General features: G+C 48.2%; 1 protein-coding gene and 1 long non-coding RNA gene across 2 annotated transcripts in view; both read left to right on the top strand.

Annotated features, from left to right (window-relative positions):
• Positions 1–3,192: 3,192 nt before the first annotated feature.
• On the top strand, positions 3,193–8,026 carry LOC141276592 (uncharacterized). Its single transcript, XR_012326483.1, has 3 exons — positions 3,193–3,316; positions 7,454–7,503; positions 7,904–8,026. It is a non-coding gene; the product is annotated as an uncharacterized lncRNA (long non-coding RNA).
• Positions 8,027–12,015: 3,989 nt separating this feature from the next.
• Positions 12,016–21,212, top strand: part of SHISA9 (shisa family member 9) — a 293,574-nt gene continuing 284,377 nt past the window's right edge. Inside the window, exon 1 of the mRNA XM_033839679.1 lies at positions 12,016–12,578. Within this exon, the coding sequence (XP_033695570.1) occupies positions 12,016–12,578 (563 nt within the window). The remainder of the gene's footprint in view (positions 12,579–21,212) is intronic.

The following is a 21,212-nucleotide window of genomic DNA, read 5'->3' as shown; positions in this document are numbered from 1 at the left end:
CGAGGCCCAAAGAAGGGAAATGATTTGGTCAAGGTCAGGGATCTGTGGTCAGAGAGGCATTAGGAACGGAACTCAGGTGGTTGCTACTGTTGAGATGTTTGATGCTTTTTTTTTTTTTTTGCGGTATGTGGGCCTCTCACTGTTGTGGCCTCTATTGTTGCAGAGCACAGGCTCCGGACACACAGGCTCAGCGGCCATGGCTCATGGGCGCAGCCGCTCCGCGGCATGCGGGATCTTCCCAGACCAGGGCACGAACCTGTGTCCCCTGCATCAGCAGGCGGACTCTCAACCACTGCGCCACCAGGGAAGCCCGATGCTCTTTCTTTTCTTTTCATCTCTCCTCATCCATTCCTCCTCTTTCTTTCCTTTTAACACACTTTGATTACTCTTCTTGAATAGGTAAAGCATACAGATGGTTTAAAACACAGTACACAAAAGTATAAGGAGGAAAGTATAATAATTGTTCCTCCCTTCCAGTTCCTATCCCTAGAGGCCGCCACTGTGTCTAGTATATCTTTCCAGAAATGGTCCATATATTCTAACAGTAAGTATGCTTTTATTTTTGCCTTGGTTTTTTTTTTTTTTTACTATATCTTGAAAAGTGTGTGTGTGTGTGTGTGTGTGTGTGTGTGTGTGTGTGTGTAAATATATATATTTAACATCCTGGGGATCAGTAAGGCAAAACTGTACAAGCAGAAGCAGGAAATCAGAGTCAGAAGAGATTAGGAGAAATATCAATCCCTATTTATCATGGGGCGGGGTGGAGGTGGGGATTAATGCTGGATTTCCCATTGTATGGAGATGGTATTTGAACTATTTTACTCAAATTACAAAGGGCATGGTGGACCTGATAAGCAACAGGATTTGGGGGAGGACATCCAAGGGTTAGTACATGCGTTTCCTAGGCACTTTCCCTGTTCCTTCAGTCCTCCCTGTTTCATCTGTGTCCTGAATAGGTGGCTAAGCTGGTTAGGGCCTCTGAAGATAATATTGGTCATCAGAGTTGGTACAACTGATACTGATGGAGGAGATGTCCCTTTTGCCCTTGGTCAACAGTTGGAGCCCAGGAAGTTCATCACAAACTCCTACTGAGTCCACCTACATATTCAGTTAGTCCTCTGCCATCTCCCTGGATTACTGCCTTTCTACTTTTCTTCTGGAATAAAGCAAATGACTGATTTCCATCTCCAGCATTGATTCCCCTGGTCTGTGCTCCAAGGAGGAGGCAGAGTCATCCTTCAAAAATGTAAATCTTGTCAGGTCACACCTGCTTCTAGGCCACCCCAGTGCCCTTAAAATTCAACCCTCTTACCAAATCCTATTAGATCTGGACCTTGGCTACCTCTCGGCCTTAACCTCCACCCCCTCCCTGCCTTCCTGTCCTTTTGCCTAACTCATTAATGAGTGATACCTATCTGGAACTCAGTGTTGGCATGACTGCCTGTATTAGTTTCCTCTTACTGTTGTAGCAAATTACCACAAATTTAATGTTTTAAAACAGGAAAAATGTATTCTCTTACTTTTCTGAAGGCCAGAAGTCCAAACTGAGTCTGAATGAGCTAGAATAAAGGTTTCAGCCGGACTGATTTGTTCTGGAGGCTCCAGCGGAGAATCTATCCCGTGCCTTTTCAGCTTCAAGTGTCCTTTCTCAGCTTCCCGGGCTTGTGGACCCTTCTTCATCTTCAAAGAGCATCACCCCAATCTCTGTATCAGTCATCACATTTCCTTTTCCTCTTCTGTAGTCAAATCTTCCTCTATCTCCCTTTTATAAGAACACTGGTGATTACATTTAGGGCCCACTTGGATAATCCAGGGTAATTTCTCCATCTCAAGATCCTTAACTTAATCACATCTACAAAGTCCCTTTTGCTAAGTACTGGGTTTCAGCTTCCAGGGATTAGGACTTGGATATCTTTGGGGGCCACTATTCAGTCTACCACCATACCTTCTTGAATCCCAGGATATATTAAATGTATTAAACCCTCCCCTGGCTCCCACAGGATGCTATACTTTTCCAACCACATAACATCTATTACACGTATTACAATGATCTGTTGAGACAAGGACTGGTTATATACTGAGCAATTCTCTTTCTTTCTCTGAGCGCATAGGAAGACTACATTTTCCAGCTTCCTTTGTGCTTAAGTTGGGACCATGTGATCAAGTTCAGCTAATGAGATATGGTGGGAATGATGTATGCCCCATTCAGGCATGGCCATAAATTGCCTCACTCAATCTTTCTGCTCTTTCATCCACATACATGGCTCCACATGGTATCCACATGGCTAAAAGTAAATGATTTCAGAATGGTGGCGCTACATCACGGGAGGGACTTGGATTCCTAAGTCGTCATTTACTATGTTAAGCCCCTGAGATCTTGGGTTTGTGTGTTATAGCAGATGACCTAATCTGACTAATAAATTTGTTTTCTTGCTTCTTTTGTTTACCAAACTATAGGGTCTCTCTTATTTCTTCTTGTACCCGCCTGTTCCTAGCACAGTGCTTGGCACAAAGTGATCATTCAATAAAGGGTTGTTAAGTGAATGAAAGGCAGCTGGATTCAGGACGAGGACATAGGGGGTTAGGTGAAACTAGGGGCAAGTGTAATTGTCACTGTGAGAAGTGATGAGGGCTGAACTGAAGCCGTGACAATGGGGATGAAAGGAGAGGAAGGATCTGATATTTATTTAGGAGGGAGAATTGACAGAACTTGGTGATTAATAGGACATGGAAGTTGAAATAAAAGTTGGTATTAAAGACCTTCCAGTTTACTGGTTTGGACACATGGCTGGGCATCGATGCACTGAACTTTCCAATGTCCAAGGGAACATGTGGGTGAAAACACAGCTCTGTGTGGCTGCTGCTTATTTGGTTGCAGCACAGTTCATGTATATAAGTTTCTCCTTGAATATTGTTGGTTGGGCAATCTTGGTGATATGGAGATTTTTAAGTCTACTGTGGTTAGTAGTAATGGGATTTGATATATGTGGTAGGTTGATGCTGTGGTCTGAACGTTTGTGTCCCTAACACGTTCATATGTTGAGATCCAGCTACCCAATGTGATGTATTAGACAGTGGGGCCTGTGGGAGGTGCTTAGGTCACGAGCATGAAGCCCTCATAATGGGATTGTTGTTCGTACAAATGAGATCCCCCCACCTCTTCCACCATGTGAGAATATGATGAGAAGGTGCTGGCTATGAACCGGGAAGAGGGCTCTCACCGGAATGTGACCATGCTCCTGCCTTGATCTTAGAGTCCCCAGCCTCCGGACTGTGAGAAATAACTTTCTGTTGTCTAGAAACCATCTAGTCTAAGGTATTTTGTTATAGCAGCCCAAACAGACTGAGACAGTTGATATAAAAATAGCTGCCGTCATTCACACATCCTTGTAGGCAGGCCCCTTTTCAATGTGACTTTTTGCAGCTTTTCCCATCAAGAGAAGAAGTCTATTTCTCTACACCTTGAATAGGGACTGCATTTTTCTGTTTTTTTTTTTTTTTTTGCGGTACGCGGGCCTCTCACTGTTGCGGCCTCTCCCGTGGCGGAGCACAGGCTCCGGACGCGCAGGCTCCGGACGCGCAGGCTCAGCGGCTATGGCTCACGGGCCCAGCCGCTCCGCGGCATGTGGGATCTTCCCGGACCAGGGCACGAACCCGTGTCCCCTGCATCAGCAGGCGGACTCTCAACCACTGCGCCACCAGGGAAGCCCTAGGGACTGGTTTTATGGTTTGCTTTGAGCCAACAGAATGTGGCAGAAGTGATGGTGTGATTGTTCCGACCCGGGTCTCAGTAGGGCTTTCATGCCTTCTCTCAAAAGGAAACCTGCCCAGGCACCGTGTGAAATATCCTGGGCTAGCCTGATGGCATATGAGAACCCTCATGGGATGGAGAGGAACTTTCCCAGCTGAAGGCTGTCCCAGACCAACCAGCACCCTGATGACCTAGCAGCTAATAGCAAATCCATTAGTGAGTCCAGCCAAGACCAGAAGAACCATTGAGTTGAAGCCAATTTAAAAGTTTCCAATTCACAGAACTATTAGTTAAATAAATAGCAGTTGTTTTAAGCCACTAAGTTTCGGGATGATTTGTTACATGTTAAAAACTAACTAATACAATCTGTATTTATAGGTATTTGAGCAGAGAGACAGGGTCTGGGGAGTAAACAGCTGTGGGTTTTTCATCTAGTCTCAGTTGATTCCTAGGGGTAAAGCTAGTTGTTTTAACCCATGTAGCTAGCTGGAAAATTCATGACCCCCAAACCTATTTTGATTTCACAAGTATAGTTGGATGGACTTAAATTATTCAGATAATTGCTTCAACCTACCACTTTACTTGTAAACAGAAGCTACTGTGATGTTTTTAAATTAGTTGTCCCAGCCTCTGGGATTTCATCTATAGTAAAATGACCAAAATTGGGAAGATAGGTTTCCAATTCTTCGCTGGTAAGAAATATTTTAAAAATCACACACACACACACACACACACACACACACACACTATATAAATATGAAACTAACATGGAGTAACTCCAACAACATTACCTTAGAAAGAAAATTTTAATACAAACAGAATATGTAACAATTAAAAGAGGTGTTTTTGAACACATTTCATCAGCCTTACTTTTTCTCAATTTTCTATGGCTTAGTGAAAACCTCGACACATATTGGTATTGTTCTGTGGACTAGCTTTTGAGAACTACTTTTAAAGAGGGTCTACCAAAATTCTGCCTGCTATGTTTCTGAGAATGCTTACACACATTTAACTTAAATTAACTTAACGTTAACTCAAATGTCACCACCTCTGGGAAGTCCTCCTTTCCTGGGTTGGTGGAGCTAAACATCCTCCTCTAAGTTTCCATAAGCTTGACCTCTGTTTCTGCTGGAGTTGCATTACCTATACACAGGACCGGTTACATAATTGGTGGGACCACGTGTTCAAAAATCATTTGGAATTTCAAGAAGACAACTGTAGAGCATTAAATCAAGCATGGAGCCTTCCGGAGCATGGTTCTCTGTAAGGCTGCACAGATTGCACGCCCAGGAAAATTCTGCCCTGCCTCTATATTCTATCTCAACCTGGAGATGTTGTGATCCTGGAAAGCAAGATCTTGTCTCAGTCATCTGTCTCCTCAGTGTCCAGTGCAGTGCCTGACACATTGTAGACTCTTCAGGTTTACTGTAGTAAGAGTGAGTGTTTCACTGCTAAATGTGAAACTGAATAATGGAAACCTCATTTAAAATGGAGTCTGGGGCTTCCCCGGTGGCGCAGTGGTTGAGAGTCCGCCTGCCGATGCAGGGGACACGGGTTCGTGCCCCGGTCCGGGAGGATCCCACATGCCTCGGAGCGGCTGGGCCCGTGAGCCATAGGCGCTGAGCCTGCGCGTCCGGAGCTGTGCTCCGCAACAGGAGAGGCCACAGCAGTGAGAGGCCCACGTACCGCAAAACAAAAACAAAAACAAATAAAATGGAGTCTGGAGGCCAGAAGGGGGAACTCTCAGGCACTACCACTCCATTCAGTTACAGACCCCAACAGAAAGAAACATACCTTGCATTCCCAGCCTGAAGGTGTCACTTCTTTCCTACCCCAGCAGGAGGAAGAAAGATTTCTTCCCCCAACCCCAGCAACAAGCCCACCCAATGGGAACTGTCCAAACTCAGCCAATGGGAAGCCATCACCACCCTGAAATCTCGCGATCCTTCGAGGGGACCTTTGTTCAAAGCACCGAATCCTAACTTCCTCCTTTTCGCTATAAAATAACACTCCTCTCCTTTGTTTGCCGGACTTGCGTAGAGCTTTCGCTTGTATGAAATTGCAGTTCTCTGATATTCCCAAATTAACGCATTTTGCTGGTAAAATAACTGGCTGCTTTACTTTTAAGGTCAACGTAAGGTTACTTTTACTGTGCTGATCTCTCCACACAAGGTATGGAATGTCTGTAATATGCCTGGGGAGAGGCACCATTCTTATCCCTATCATATAGATGAGGAAACTGAGGCTTAGAGAGCTTAAGTGACTTATTCGAGGTCATAAATCTCATTTGAGAAAGAGCCGGGATTTAAACATAGGCAAGACTCAGTGGTTCTTGATCAGTTTTGCCCCCTGGGGATGTTTTGTCAACAGTTTTTCGTTGCCAGAACTAGGAGGTGCTGCTGGCACCCAGTGGGTAGAGTCCAGGGATGCTGCTAAACATTCTACAGTGCACAGGACAGCCCCCCAATGGAGAATTAATTAACCGCTCCAAAGTATCAGCAGTGCTGAAGTTGAGAAACCCCGTCCTGTTGCTAAAGCCGAAGCTTCCTAAACTTTGGTTTTCAGTACCAGCCACTTTATATTCTTTATTCGTATTTCACTTCATTAATAAATACTATATTTATTATTTTTAAAAAATTGACTTTAAATTGTTGTACTTGAAAGAATTAACTATACCTTAAACATTTAAGCCATGTGTTTGATGGGTCATTTTTTTCTGATACACATTGAAATAAATGGCAGTGAAAAAATGTTGCCTGCCATGTCAGTAAACAAAGGACGTTGCAGCCATCAAGCCACTACAGACTTCCTGGACAACGAGCCCTGAAGGAACTCAGGATGGAGTAAAATGGGGTGCCCACTGCCAAGCCCTTAGCCACTGCAGTCAACTCAAACGGTGCACCCTGAGGGGATTCAGAGTGGAGAAAAGCAGGATTCCGGCCCCAGATAGCTGAGGAGCATATCAAAAGAATGATTTCAGTGAGCCCAGACTCTTCCATCTTCCCAGACATAGAAAAGCGCTAAATTCATTAACTTGAGATATCTGGTTTTCTTTAATTAACAGTAATTTGTTTTTAATTAATTTTTTGGCTGCGTTGGATTTTCATTGCTGCATGCGGGCTTTTTCTAGTTGTGGTGAGCTGGGGCTACTCCTCGTTGCGGTGCGGGGGCTTCTCACTGATGAGCACGGCCTCTAGGCACGTGGGCTTCAGTAGTTGTGGTGCACGGGCTGTAGAGCGCAGGCTCAGTAGTTGTGGTGCATGGGCTTAATTGCTCTGTGGCATGTGGGATCTTCCCGGACCAGGGCTCGAACCTGTGTCCCCTGCATTGACAGGTGGATTCTTAACCACTGTGCCACCAGGAAAGTCCCCAATTAACAGTAATCTTTTGATGTTCCGACTGCCTGGTCTTTGTTGCAAAAACTCCTTATATTCTGGCTCCTCCCTTACCTCTTTGGAGCAGTCCCTCAGAGCGGTCTGAGAGTCCTGTCTCCCTGGCTTGAAGTCCTCAGATTGTCCAACCAAATAAAACATAATTCTCAGCTTTTAGGTTGTGCATTTTTTTCCTCAACAAATATAAAACTGTTTAAAAAATCTTTGTTGGGGTACCACCAAAAATCATCTCACACACCACCTCTAGTCTTAGAGAACCTTACTGCAGACCCACTTCACTTCTTTTATAAGGCTTCTCTTATCTTTTCAGAACAAGAGACTAAAATACATCAAATCAGTGTGTTGCTTGAAGCTGGCAAGGTACTAGCTACATTTTGGCTTCTGTTGGGGAAAGTCTTCCAGAGGATGTGACCACCCATTAACCAGAGAGCTGGACCTGGGCAAGCTGAGGCTCCTCTCTCCCTCCTGTCCTTGAAATGTACATTCCACCCACTGTTCCCTCACTAGAAGCTGTTCCAAGGAGGCAAAAGCCTAAATAAACTGTTAAGATTCTGGCAGATGGGTGCAGAGATCTACTCCTCTTGCAGCCGCCCAAGACAAACTCTACTATAAGTTCCCTTGTTTATTAATTCTGCCAATCTGGAGTGGCTGCTTCTTTCTTCCCTCTCTCCTGAGATGGGCCAGTTTCGAATTTCACCCGGGAAGCTCCCTGAGGTTATAAACTAAAGCGTCTGTTTCAACTCTTTTATTTTTTCTCAAGGGTAACAGTTGCTTAGAAACTGCTTTGAAGCCCCAAGGACCACCTGATGGGACAATTAACAAACAGCTCCTTGGAGTGAGGGCCACAGCTGCAAATAATCTAATTTGTTGAGCTGCTTCTGGACATTGATTGCAAGTCCTGGTAAGGGAACATCCTTCCTTGCATTGCTGTCTCCCCTAATTGGGGAGTACAATTGCATTCTCGCTGTTACATGCACTGCAGTCTGACATAATTAAGGCTAGAGCCAATGAGATTCTTCTTTAGATATTAAAAGCCCCTGTGTTGTAAATAATAATGTTATCTCTTTCATAGAAAGCACTTTCATTAAGAGCTACATTTTAATTTCAACACGTGTGCACGAATTCATTTGGGTAGTGGTAGGGGGTGGCATTTACTAATGATTTTTCATCTTCCATTAACTTGCCAGGTGTTTCAAATGCCCCCCACCCCCCAGCCTCCAAAGCCCTGAAAGAAATATATTCTCAATCACATGTTCCAAATGGGGGCATGTTCCCAATAATCACACATCTAGTACGAAGTAATGAATCTATTTACTGACTTGACATACCCAGAGGAAATCAACTTTTTTCCTTTGAGGAGTAAAAGGAACCAAGATGATTCCTCTCTCTTCTAAATATTTTTCAAATTCTTGGGAAATAGGCTCGGGCAGTATTCCAGGGGGCAGTGACAGCCACGGCTGGCGGGACCAGGAAGGGAATTTGGTTTGGGCAAAGCTCACGGGGCTTCAGGTATGGAATGTGGTAAATAAGCCACGCAGAGTGGATTAGGTCCGCTTCTTTCCAAAGCAAGATCCCTGCACTCTCCCTGTGACAAACAGGGGGCAGTCTCTGTTAATTAAAGCCGGGAGCAGCCGCCAGAGCCAGTCTCCTCTGAGGACCAGACTCAAATGTCCTGGTGACAGGCAATATTTTACAGAGATTGGAGGCAGATTCTGAAATGGACTTTTCTGTCTAGATTTTGTCTCTTTTCGCTAAGATTGTTCTTTTTTAAAAAAATCAAATTTAGAAGGGCCTTCAAACCCCCAACTCTTGCGGGAAGGTGTCTGTGACCTAGCCCTCAGTGGTTCGTTGCCCTCAGCTCTCAGCCGTGATGCTTGCTGGGAAGAGTCACGTGGGGTGCAGTGGGGTAGGATGGCAGGAGACCTGGGATTAGGAGCCCGGCACTCTGCATCCAGCTGTGCATTTCCCATTTGCTGGCCATATGACCTTGGACAAAGCCCTTATTTGAGCCTCAGCTTCCTGGACTGTTGCAAACATGCTGGAGCAGAACTTCCTAATTCTGAATTAGTATGTGGAAATATCCCAACCCCTCTGCATATCTGTCTCAGCCCTAGGTGTTCCTTTCCTCTCTCAGTTTAAGACAGGGTCTTGCATAAAAGGTCTTAGTTCATTAAAACAGCCTGTACATATTTTTCAAGTGTTTCCCGTATCCACATTGTTCTAGATGCTGGGGGACCCTGTGAGAGTCAAGGCCCTTTCTGCCATGGACTTTACATTTTAATGTGGGAAGACAGAAAAAAAACCCCCCATAATGTCAGGTGGATGGAGAGTCTGGAGGCCTATTTTAGGAAGGCACTACCTGCGGTGGTTAGAACATAGGCTCCTGAGTCAAATTTCTTGGGTCAAATGCCAATGGCAGCACTTCCTTGCTGTGCTTCCTTGGGCACCTGGTTTAATTGCTTTGGGCCTCAGTCTCTCCCTCTGTTGTGTGAGCTTGGTAAGATTACCTAAAAGGTAGAGTTAAATGAAGTCAGTCATTCAATGGTTCAGCAAATATTCCCAGATTGTCTGCTAGATGCTAGGCACTGCTCTAAGCATCCTCGAGGAGGTGATTTTAGAACAAGCAAGCTTAGTGGGTATGTTACAAGCATTGAATAAACGTCAGCTGTGGTCAGCTCTCCCACACCAATGCCTGTGTTTGTAGAGACTTACACAGTGCTGGTGTGTGTGGGTGGACAGACAGTCCACACTGTCCTGTTTTGGGGATCCCATTATGATGAATCCGATGAGTTCAGACTACACAGTCTCGTGCCTCGTCCTGATGCCTTTAATACATGATACAGCCCATAATTCAGTGAGTCTTCCAGGGCTGCTACACCCCTGGATACATTCTATCAGTACTGCCCTGGTGTGTTTTTGTTGGAATAGGGTCATTCCTGCAAGTCTTTGGGGGAGACAGTAGGTGACCGTTTCTTCAAAGAGAAGGCACAATTAGCTGAACTGCGTCTCATTCTGAGAAAACTTGCAACGGAGTCCCAATAAAACCCCATGCTTTTTCAATTAAGGGGACACCCCCACCCCTGCCGTATGTCATTTTATATGTGGCCCAAGCTCCTGGTTCTTTGAAAATGCCCTGAGAAGCCCTTGACTGCAGCCAAATGGAGAGAAGGGTGGTGGAAACATTTCCCTGCAAATCGCCTAGCCTACTGCTAAGTGTATACTTAGTTAATGCAATTAAAAAACAAAACGCAGGGGCGTGTGGGGATCTAAATTTGGTGTAGCAGCTTTGGTACAAATCCTGTTTTAGGGGCTACTGGAGTCAAATTCAAGCCGAGGAGAGGAAGAAGTGGGAGAAATGGGAGAGGGCCGACGGATGGCTGGAATCGGCTGATTTGAGAGAGGGCAGGTTTGGAAACACTGACTGGCGACGGGAGACTGAAAGCCGAGGAGGCAAGGCCCGGCTCGGCAGCTCCCGGTGAGGATATCAAGGGAGGTGGAGGGTCGGTGGGGACAGGGACCAGCCGGCTCCGGGAGACCGATGCGCGCGGGCTCCAGGTCCCGGAGGGCAGCTGAGGCCGGGCGCCAAGGCCTTGCGCTGCACCAGATCTGGGCGCGCAGAGGCGGCGCCTTGGTGTGCCCTCCTGTGGAGCGCAGGGAAGGCGGCGACGGCGAAGAGGGACAGAGTGGCAGGTCTAGGGGCCTGGGAGAGTCCCAAGGAAAGACGTTCTGGGACAGGCCATTGCCTCGGCCTTGGCCGCTTCCTCACCTTACCCCTGCGTTTCTTTGACTTTAGTTCATCCCGAGCCCCTCTCCCGGGGGTGCTTACCCCGGGCCCAGGCGCTTGCCACCGGCCTTCCCAGCTCAACCTTGGTCCTCGCCTGGGCCCCGGGAGTTGACCCAAAAGGGTGGCGCCTCTGGCTGGAGGGCACAGTCGGGGAAAGGGCAGGGCGGCCCCGCGCCACCTGGGAGGGGTGATCCTGATCAGACTGCGCCCCAGTCTGTCTTGGAGTGGAAGCTACCTGGCCTGTCCCTCAACCCTTCGAGTCACCCCTTCCCTGGTGGGCCGACTCCAGCCGCAGCTGCTGCGCACGCTCCCGGGAAAAAGCCCCGGGCGGAGCCGCCTCTGCGCCCGGAACAGGTCTGAGCCGCGGCTCCCCTCCAGAGAGGGCGCGGGAGGTCCCGCAGCCGTTTCCACCTGCCGGGAAATCCGAGCTGTGCTTCAGCCTCTGCGGCTGCCGGAGCTCGCTCCTCTCCGCCCGCCAGCCAGGCTCAGCTCTGCACGCCCCCCAATTGGCGCCCGCCAGCCCGAGTCACCTCTCCCGCGCCCCCGCCCCTCTCCAGCTCGCTCCCGCCCCCTCGCCCCCCCCGCGCCTCCTCTGCCCGCCCTCCTCCCCCTCCCCCTTCCCTCCTGCCCTCCCTTCATTCCACAAGTGTTGCTTAGCTCTCTCCGGCGCACTTGGCCAGCTGGAGAGGTGAGAGGGATCCTGCGAGCGGGCGCGGGGCGGCGAGTCCAGAGCCGCCGGCCGAGGGGAGGCGCGGACAGACCGACTCGCCCTTGCTCTCCGGCCCCCGCCTCCCCCTGTGGCCATCCGGACCTGCACCCCGCGCTTGCCCCCGCTCCTCCTCCCCCCGCCCGGCCGGCGCGCTCCTCCCCGACCGGCCCCTCGGCGCGCTGCGCGCTGGAGGCGAACGCGGGCTGAGCCGAGCGCAGTGGCCGCCGACCACCGAGCGCCCCGCGCCGCTCCCTGCATGTGCGGCCCGCGGCGGCTCGCAGCCCCCGGCAGCAGCCTCGGCAGCTTCGGCCGCGCCTCGAGAGGCGGCTGCAGCGGCTCCAGCGGCGGCCGAGCGGCCGAGCCCGGGCTGGGAAACACGATGCGCCGCGTCCTCCGGCTGCTCCTCGGCTGCTTCCTCACCGAGCTGTGCGCCCGCGTGTGCCGGGCGCAGGAGCGAGCGGGGCACGGGCAGCTGGCGCAGCTGGGCGGCGTGGTGGTGCTGGCGGGGGGCAACCGCTCGGGGGCCGCCTCCGGAGAGGTCGGTGAGGGCGTGGGGGTTTCGGACGCACCCCCGACCCGGGCGCCCACGCCGGACTTCTGCCGGGGCTACTTCGATGTCATGGGCCAGTGGGACCCGCCGTTCAACTGCAGCTCGGGCGACTTCATCTTCTGCTGCGGGACTTGTGGCTTCCGGTTCTGCTGCACGTTTAAGAAGCGGCGACTGAACCAGAGCACCTGCACCAACTACGACACTCCACTCTGGCTCAACACCGGCAAGCCCCCAGCGCGCAAGGACGACCCCCTGCACGACCCCACCAAGGACAAGACCAACCTGATCGTTTACATCATCTGCGGGGTGGTGGCCGTCATGGTGCTCGTGGGCATCTTCACCAAGCTGGGGCTGGAGAAAGCGCACCGGCCCCAAAGGGAGCACATGTCCAGGTGGGCTGCCTTCCCCCCCCCTCCTCCGGGCTCTCCCTACTCTCTCCTCTCCACCTTCCTGGAGGCAATGGCGCTCCCCCCGACCCTCGCTTCTCCGCGGGGGTATGTCACCCGGGCAGCCAACTTGGGCTGAGAGCGCAGAGAGGGGACGCTGCGCTCAGCACAGGTGCGGACATGAGCGTGTGTGGGGGTTAGGGGTGTCTTCTCCTCCCCCGCGCTCTTGCCGCCCCCTCCCGCCGAGGCTTGCAGCGGGCTTGAGACACACAGTCCCTGGGAACCCGTGGCTCCGAAGTCTTGGGCTTTGGGGAGGGGGTCCAGCCTTCGGATTCCAGATACTAGCCTCTAGGTAAACAGGGGCCAGCGAGCCCGAAAGGGAAGGGGGGCGTGTGTGAGCTCGCGCGCGCGCGTGTGTGCGGGAGGGAGGGAGGGAGGCAAGGAGTGTGTGCCGCCTGCAACTCGTACGACTCGCGAAAATGTGGCGAGGGAGGTGGAGAGTGCGGGGAGGGCGAGAACAAAAGCTGTGCTTGGAGCGGCCGCCTCGCTTTCTCCGAGCTGCCAGGTCCCTGGAATTGGGACCTCGCCACCCCTCCCCTTAGCCCCCTCGTCCCGCTCTCCAGTCGCCACCTCTCCCCGCCTGGGGCAGCGACCTCAGCTGCGCGCTGCCCCCCCTTGCCCAGGCTGGCGTGGTCTCCAAGGACCGGAGCCTTCTCCCCGCGTGCCTTCACCCCCCAGATACTCTGATTCGTCAACTTCCCCTTTTGCCTTGTTCATTATGCAAGTCTCAGCACGAGCAGGTCTCAGCAGATGGGAGAAGGCATTTGGGATTAACGGAGCTATTTGCCTTTTGCTTTTTTTTTTTTTTTAAGTATCTAAATCGATTCGCACGACCTAGTAACTTTGAGGCGGAACACGCAGACGCGAGGACGCAGCCCCCGGCCGGGGTGAGGCCTGGGGTTGGTGTGAGGTCCGGGCGGGCGGGGTTGAAGAGCGCCGGGTGGCCTGCGAACAGCTGGATGACTGGGGCGCCAGGTTTATTCTTTTTCCGAATATGGGCAACAGAGTCGCCATGTGTTCCCCCCATGCCCCACCCAACACACACACACCCCGCACCTCCGGGTGCCAGTGTGCCCGCCTAAAAAATCTCAACAAAGAGACCCACCAAAAATAGGCGAAGGAACATCACCACCTCACTAGTAATTATTTTCTACTTATACTCAGATTATCCGATTTTTTTTTTCCAGATGGGAAGAATTTGGGGGAAGAGGTGAGGAAGTTCCTCTCGGTTTCGGTCAGTAGGGAGGTGTGGATGGATGTTGAGGTCTGGAGGCACAGAAGTAAGCTCCCAGGGCATTCAAGAAAGCCTGACCTACTAAAAAGAGTCAAGAGCAGGCCCCGCCCACCTCCCCGTAACCCCAAGGTGCCCGATCGCCAACCGCATGGGCCGGGTGGTTTCACTTCCCCCACTGTCCTCGCCAAGGGTCTGTATTAAGGTGAGAGTGAGACACGGAAGCAGGGCTGCGGCAGAGACTGTTGCCTTGGTAGGGAGATTCACCCAGGGATATAGGTAGACTGCCTTGCAGATTTCGGCTTAATTCCTCTGCTGAAATCTCCTTGGAGCCTTTGCCTTGCAAACCAGCTCTTACAGGAGTCCTCCTCCTTGTTTGGTTGGGATGGGGGTGGAGAGGCCTGAAGAGGGAGGTGAGAAGGTGGAGCGGGAGCTAACCTTTGGGCATCTGTGGGAGAAAGATGCTAGCTTCAGGCCAGCAGGGACTCAACTTCCTGGTCCTGCCCCCTTGCAGCTCTGTTTACTTCAGCCCAGCAGGCTGCAGCCACATTCTTCTGCAGGTATCGGAAGAGGTCTGCTTGGAGGTGAAATCTAGGCGTACCCAGTCCTGGGGTAGCAGAGCCTCAACACAGGCTCTCCTTGCATACATTTTGGGAATTCCAGAATGGAGTGAAAGTATGTACTCCTGAAGAGAAAGGATGGTTGATTCTTACGTGCAACTCCTAAAGTATAGTTTTCAACCTCGGCTGATGTTTAGGGTCACCTGGAGTGCTTTTAAAAGAGTCCTCTTGCTGGGAGCCCCACCCTAGATGGTTCAAATCAGAACCTCTAGGGTGGGGCCTGACCATCCATACTTCTGTGTATCTCTCCAGGCTTTACAGTGTTCAGCCAATCACTGTCCAGGAAAAGGAAGTAACATTTGCTGAGCACAGTTCTGGGTGCCAGGCGCTATACTAGAGGGGTGTGTGTGTGTGTGTGTGTGTGAACATTTTCTCGTTTAGTTTGCACAGCGATGAGACAGGTGCTAATTTAATTCCCACTTACATAGGAGCAAATCATAGCTGAGGTTGGTGGCTTGCTCAAGGTCACACAGAAAGTTGTGCGATCCCTAGTCCCCCGGTTTCAGCTGTGTCTGGGGCAGATGTTTTCAGTTTGAGTGAGCGTCAGAATTTGGGGAGCGTCCTAAAATGCACAGTCTTGAGTTCGATCCAGAGAGATACTAAATCCATCCGTCTGGGCCTCGGAAATCTGCATTTCACCACCTCCCTGAATGGCTCACGTAAAGTGGTCCACACTTGGAGAAACACTGGTCTTGATTCGGGAATATTTTACAGGGTTGAGGATGGATGAATTCATCCAGTGTGACTCTTACTTATTTACATTCTATTGCTGGTTTTCCCCGTGTGTGTAGCCTTTATGTGTATTTCTGTGGTGCTGGGGGCCGCCCCAGGTTCTCACCAAACGCATCCTGCTCTGCTGATGCAGTTAATCATTTCAAGTCCCAGCCATGGCAGTGGCCTCATCCACTTTTGCCTGCACGGGGCCATGGGATGCTTGGGTGGGGCCAGCACACCAAGCTCCGCATCAGAGAGACTATACGGTGGCTTCTAGGTGAAATTAACCTGCTGGCTGCAGCCTCTTCATTTACTTTGTCTGCAGCTGCTAGGGTCACTGGGATGTTCTTACCTCATCCGAAAGTATCTTCTCAAAGACTTAACAGCACGTGCTGCTCCCACGTCACACCCTGACTGGTATTGATGACCAGTGTGCTTGTGTTTGAGGAGGTCAGTTTCTAGGCTCAGAGTCCTGGGCACATCCCACGCTTCCCTTTGGGCTGATTAGGACTGAAAAAACGGAAAGACAGCAGTTCCAGGAGCGTGCATGGACCTTGCTTGTGATGTTGGGAGAACTGTACAGATGCTCATTCAGCAGCTGTAACAGCTGCCACATTCAAGCACAATTTATTGGAAGAAGTGACTGCAAATGGTGGCCAGCTATGGGTACCAAACCATGCAGACCTGTTTTGTTTGGTCTGCAAGGTATTTCTATTTAGGTATTCTTATTTTTAAGTTTTCCTCAATTTGTTATTGTGAAACATTTTAAACATACAAAAAACTTGGAAGAAGAATAAACACGAAGTCCAGTATATCTTTCATCTAGAGCAGGATTTCTTCCCCTTACACTGTTGACATTCGGAGCTGGATAATTCTTTGCTATGGGCGCTGTCCTGAGCATTGCAGCAGCCCTGGACGCTACCCACTAGGTGCAGGTAGCACCCACCCCACGCTTCATTCGGGACAATTAAAAACGTCCTCAGGTGTTGCCAAAAGTCATCCAGGGGCAAAATCACTCCCAGTTAAGAACTACCAATTTAGATTGAACAATTATGAGTATTTTGTCCTGTTTGCTATCTCTCTTCCTTCTTTCCTCCCTTCCTTTTTTCCTTCTTTTCTCCTTCCCTCCCTTCCTCTCTGTTTTCCCTTTGTTTTTTGGCTGAAGCAGTTGAAAATAAGTTGCAGACATGACGCTTCATCCTTGAATACTTCAGTGTGGATCTCCTAAGAACAAGGACATTCTCCCACATAACACAATTCCAGTATCACACCCAAGAAAAAGAACAAAAATTCCGTAACATCGTCAAATAGCCAACTGTATTACTGTTTTCCCAGTCATGTACCAGAAATGTCTTTTAGAGCTTTTAGAGTTTCTCAAACCAGGATCCAGTCAAAGCTCACTGCCTTTGGCTGTGAAATCTCTTTAGTCTCTATTAAGTATGGTGTTTTAAAACCAACTTAGAACCAATTGCCAACATTTAAAAACTGAGAGATTTCACACAGAAATCCAGATTTCTGATTTCTCTTGAGAAGTCGATAGGTCTGGTAATATTGGACCTGCATATTCAAACAGCAACTGTTCCCTTTAGGACCCTCTTAGGTTTAATCTCCAGCCCCCGCCCCCCCCGCCCCCCCCAGCCCCATTCACTCAGTTATGTTACCTGCAGTCCCCAGAGAGGTCATCAGGCTGATCTTAACAGAAATGGGCTCAAGTCAGATGGCTCCAGATTCAGTCCCAGTTCAGCCACTTAATAGCTGTGTGACTCTGGGAAATTTACGTCACTTCTCTGATTCTCAGGTTCTTGCCTACAAAATGGGATGATGAGGGTCCCTATAGCATAGGCTTGTGTGAGGATTCACTGAGACTGGGCTTAGAAAGCTCTTAGAGCAGGGCCTGCCATATGGTCACTGCTCAGTGACTATTACCCTTTATCATCATCCTTATTACTGGAATTTTCTAACCCTTATCTACCGAAGTGGGTGAAGTTGTAGTCTGGAACTCTGTGTCTAGCCCTTGCTCTGCTATGACTGTTTAGCTGTGTGACATTGGCCAAGTCTTATAACCTCTCTGGGCTTGCATTTAATTTTAGCAGAAGGAGTGGCAGGTTCACAATAGGAGAGACGATCCATGTATGACAACATTAGATGCATTGCAACATTAGACAACATTAGATGCATGCATGGCCTGGGTGATATTGAAGAACACTTGCTTTTACTATTACTATTTACACTTCATTTTACTATTTTGCCATAAGCTTGTGTGTAAATTCTCATTTAATTTCATGTCCCACCACAAGGAGGTCCGCCTTATGACAGTCTGCCTTTCACAGAGGCACAGATTGCTTTCCAAGAGGATGCACAAGCCCCTAGTGAGTGGAGGAGTTGGACTTCAGGCCCAGACAGTCTGAGGCTGTAGCACGGATCCTTGACTACTAAGCTGCACTGCCTTGGATCACTGAGATGCAGGACTTCAGTCTTTGCAGATCACAGAGAGGTGCTCGATGCCCTGCAAGTAACAGTGCACACATCAGGGCCAGTTCACGGAGCCACTGTCAGATCAAGACTAGGCATGTTTTCTGCATCTGCCCCTGGCAGGGCCAGCCCCTTGGCAAAGGCATCGGTAAGAAATGACCTTGGGGCAGGAAGCTCTCTACACTCGAAGCCAGTAGGGAACACACGTCATTATTTTGCCCACCTTCAGACAGAATCTGAAATCCAAGTGACAAATTATGTAGCACAATGTCCTGTGTGTTTTTCAAACATGCTTCACACGTATTGGAGTCTCTTGCAAAGAAATGGCATCAAGTGATATATGTCCCTTCTTCCCTTGCCTTTTCTCTCTTATTCCAGCTTCCCTTCCACCTCCCCTTTTTCTTACACATTTATGGTTATCTTGTGGCTTCCACCAGCTCCCCAGGCTGGAGAAGCCCATGAATGCATATACTGTTGGCCATGGAAAAGTCTAAATTATTTTTCTTTGCAGAATATGTTTGCTTCTCTTTGGGTACTGAGTCCTTACATTTGAAAAATCAACTTTAACAACATTGCAAAGCAGTTATACTCCAATAAAGATGTTAAAAAGTCTACTTTATTGGGGTCTAATTTACACAATAAAATGCACACACATTATCTGTACAGTTTGATGAGCTTGGACAAATGTCTACACCTGTATAACCACTACTCCAGAAAGGTACCTGGTGCCCATTGCCCTTAGATCCTTGAAAAATAAATGATGCTTCTGGTAAAAGAGGAAATTCTCAGGAATCCCATTCAAGTGTTTAAAAGTCAGGACATAGTTTAGACCTTGGAACCCCTGGAGGCTATGAAGCAAGATGCTGGAACTCTGAGCTTTGTTCGGTAATGCTGGGGTCTTTTATTTGCTTTCTGTAATTGGAAAGAAAAGGGATGCAGCCTTTTCTTTTTGTTCCTCAGCTATGCCACGCTCATTGCTGCTTTGGAGTTGTTGTGTTCGTTTGCCTCAAATTCTCTGGCTGGCCCCTCCTCTGCATTCAAGTCTCAGCTCAATGTCACCTGTCTGAGACGCTGTCCCTGACCCCACAGGCTTACTTACTAACGCCCCCCTCCTTGCCCCCTCCAGCCCATCACTCAATGTTATTTGCTTCATTTCACATTACAGTCTAAAATGAACTTAATAATTTACTAGTTTACTAGTTTATTATCTGTCTCCTTCCGTTATCTTTCACATTAAGGAGTGCAGGGATGCTAACAGTCTCTTCCCCATCTGTCACCTGTGTCCTAGTACGGTACCTGGCACATAGGAGTTCTGATTCCTGACATCCTGGTTTATATGACATAAGGTATCTCCTCATTCAGTCATTCATTTGCTCATTGATATATTCATTCAATAGGTTTTTTAAATTTTCATTCAATAGGTTTTTATTGAGTACCTTTGGTATACCCAGCCCTGTGCAGAGAGCTCTGAGAATGCAGCAAATAGTGCAGGCACAGAGCTCATGGTCAAATGGCAGGAGACAGGTAATGTACAAGTAAATATACAAGTGAAGTGATACTAAGTTGAACCTTATGAAATTGCCAATATTCCATCATCTTCAACCTCAAAAATGGCAATGTTTTAACATAACAATTTGGAGCTGGGTTAAGGGATATCAAGGAAAAGTGTAGTTTCTTCAATAAGGTGCCTGTGTTAGTTAGGGTACTGCAGAGAAACAGAACCTCTAGGAGATCTATCTATCTATCTATCTATCTATCTATCTATCTATCTATCTATCTGTCATCTATCTATCTATGAAGAGATTTATGCAGAATTGCCACACATGTTAATTGAAGCTGGGAGGTCCAAAATCTGCAGAGTCAAGGTCCCAGTTTGAGTCTGAAAGCCTGTAGGTCACCGTAGAAACATGAAGAGCTGACGTCCCAGTTTGAAGGCCATCAGGCAGGGAAATTCTCTCTTACTTGGGGGAGGGTCAGCCTTTTGTTCTATTCCAGCCTTCAACTGATCGGATGAGGCCCACCCCATGGAGGGCAATCTGCTTTCCTCAGTCTATCAATCTATATGTTAATCTCATCCAAAAACACCCTCTCAGACGCATCCAGAATAATGTTTGACCAAATCTTTGTTCTCTTCAGTCAAGTTGACACATAAAATTTACCATGACATTACCTTTAGGATCTTGCTATTCAGATTGTGGCCTGTGGACCAGCAGCATCTCCATCACCTGGGAGCTTGAGCAGAATCTCAGGCCCTGCCTCAGACACCTTGAATCAGAATCTGCATCTTAACAAGACCCTGAAGGTAATCTGAATGCATATTCGAGTTTGAGAAGCACCTGAAGTACGTGTCACACATAAATACCAATTCCTTGGGCATTTATTTGGCTTGTAGTACATAGTTGGTTCTTTCCACTAATTCACTAATTTTTAAAAACACATCCCTAATTGTAACATTTTTTTAGCATACACCTCAATATGTGCACATACCAACAAAAATTATGTACACTATAGCATTTATTATTTTTTAAAATTTTATTGAAGGATAGTTGATTTACAATGTGTTAATTTCTGCTGTACAGCAAAGTGATTCAGTTTTATATATATATATATTCTTTTTCATATTCTTTTCCATTATGGCTTATCACAGGATATTGAATATAGTTCCCTGTGCTATACAATAGGGCCTTGTTGTTTAGATACACTATAAAGCATACATAAGAACAGAAATATTAAAGTGAGCTGAAGGTGAAATAAATATTTACAATTTGTTGTCAATGGTGCTGACTTCGTGCAATCATTAGCTCATCTCTCAAAGCCTAATGTGTGTTGAGGATGAAGCTCATCATTCATAAATAAATCCATAGTTTGAATAGTTTTCCTGAGAGCTTTGATTATTTTTGGCTGACTTCATTTTGATCTGAATAGGCCATCATTGTTTTAACCTTGTGAGAAGCTGTTGAAGAGGAGGGGAGAGTCCAATCTGTCCTTTTCCTGTGCTTGTGTCATCAGTATTATCTCCAAGCTGTGGTTTTGTTATGGGGGACATTTTTAAGCCCCATGTCCACGTAGTGATGGTTAGCCTGGTAAAACTAGATACTTTGCCTGCACATCCGCTTTAGGGGTGCACATAACTGCAATACAGGTGATGCAGCCTAATGATGGTGCCACTGCTAGCCACCCTCCTTGGTCCAAGACTCCAGATTCTCACCATCTGACATGGGTATTCCAAATGAGGGCTCCAGCATCAATTCACATATTAAATTTATTTCTTATTCTTAATGACTAAAGACCATACACAGAAGTTCTCATGTTTCCTTGCCCCATGCCAAATTATTTTAGGCAGTCCCTGAGTGAGTGGACCACATCTTGAAGACTCTTTGTCCAGGATGTGCGGGCTCTAAGAATCCCTGTCTTCACTGCATGCTCTGGGAAGGGCTGCCTTGGAAAAAGTATGGCTTGGCTTTTAGGTGAATTGCATGAATTTTGGCACTCAGAAGAAGCCCAGGGAATCTGCCGATGGCAGTGCTGACCGAGTTCATGGAT

Source organism: Tursiops truncatus, chromosome 15 (genome assembly GCF_011762595.2).
Source record: "Tursiops truncatus isolate mTurTru1 chromosome 15, mTurTru1.mat.Y, whole genome shotgun sequence".
In the NCBI taxonomy this organism is placed as follows: domain Eukaryota; kingdom Metazoa; phylum Chordata; class Mammalia; order Artiodactyla; family Delphinidae; genus Tursiops; species Tursiops truncatus.
This window is presented reverse-complemented; position numbering and strand designations above follow the sequence as displayed.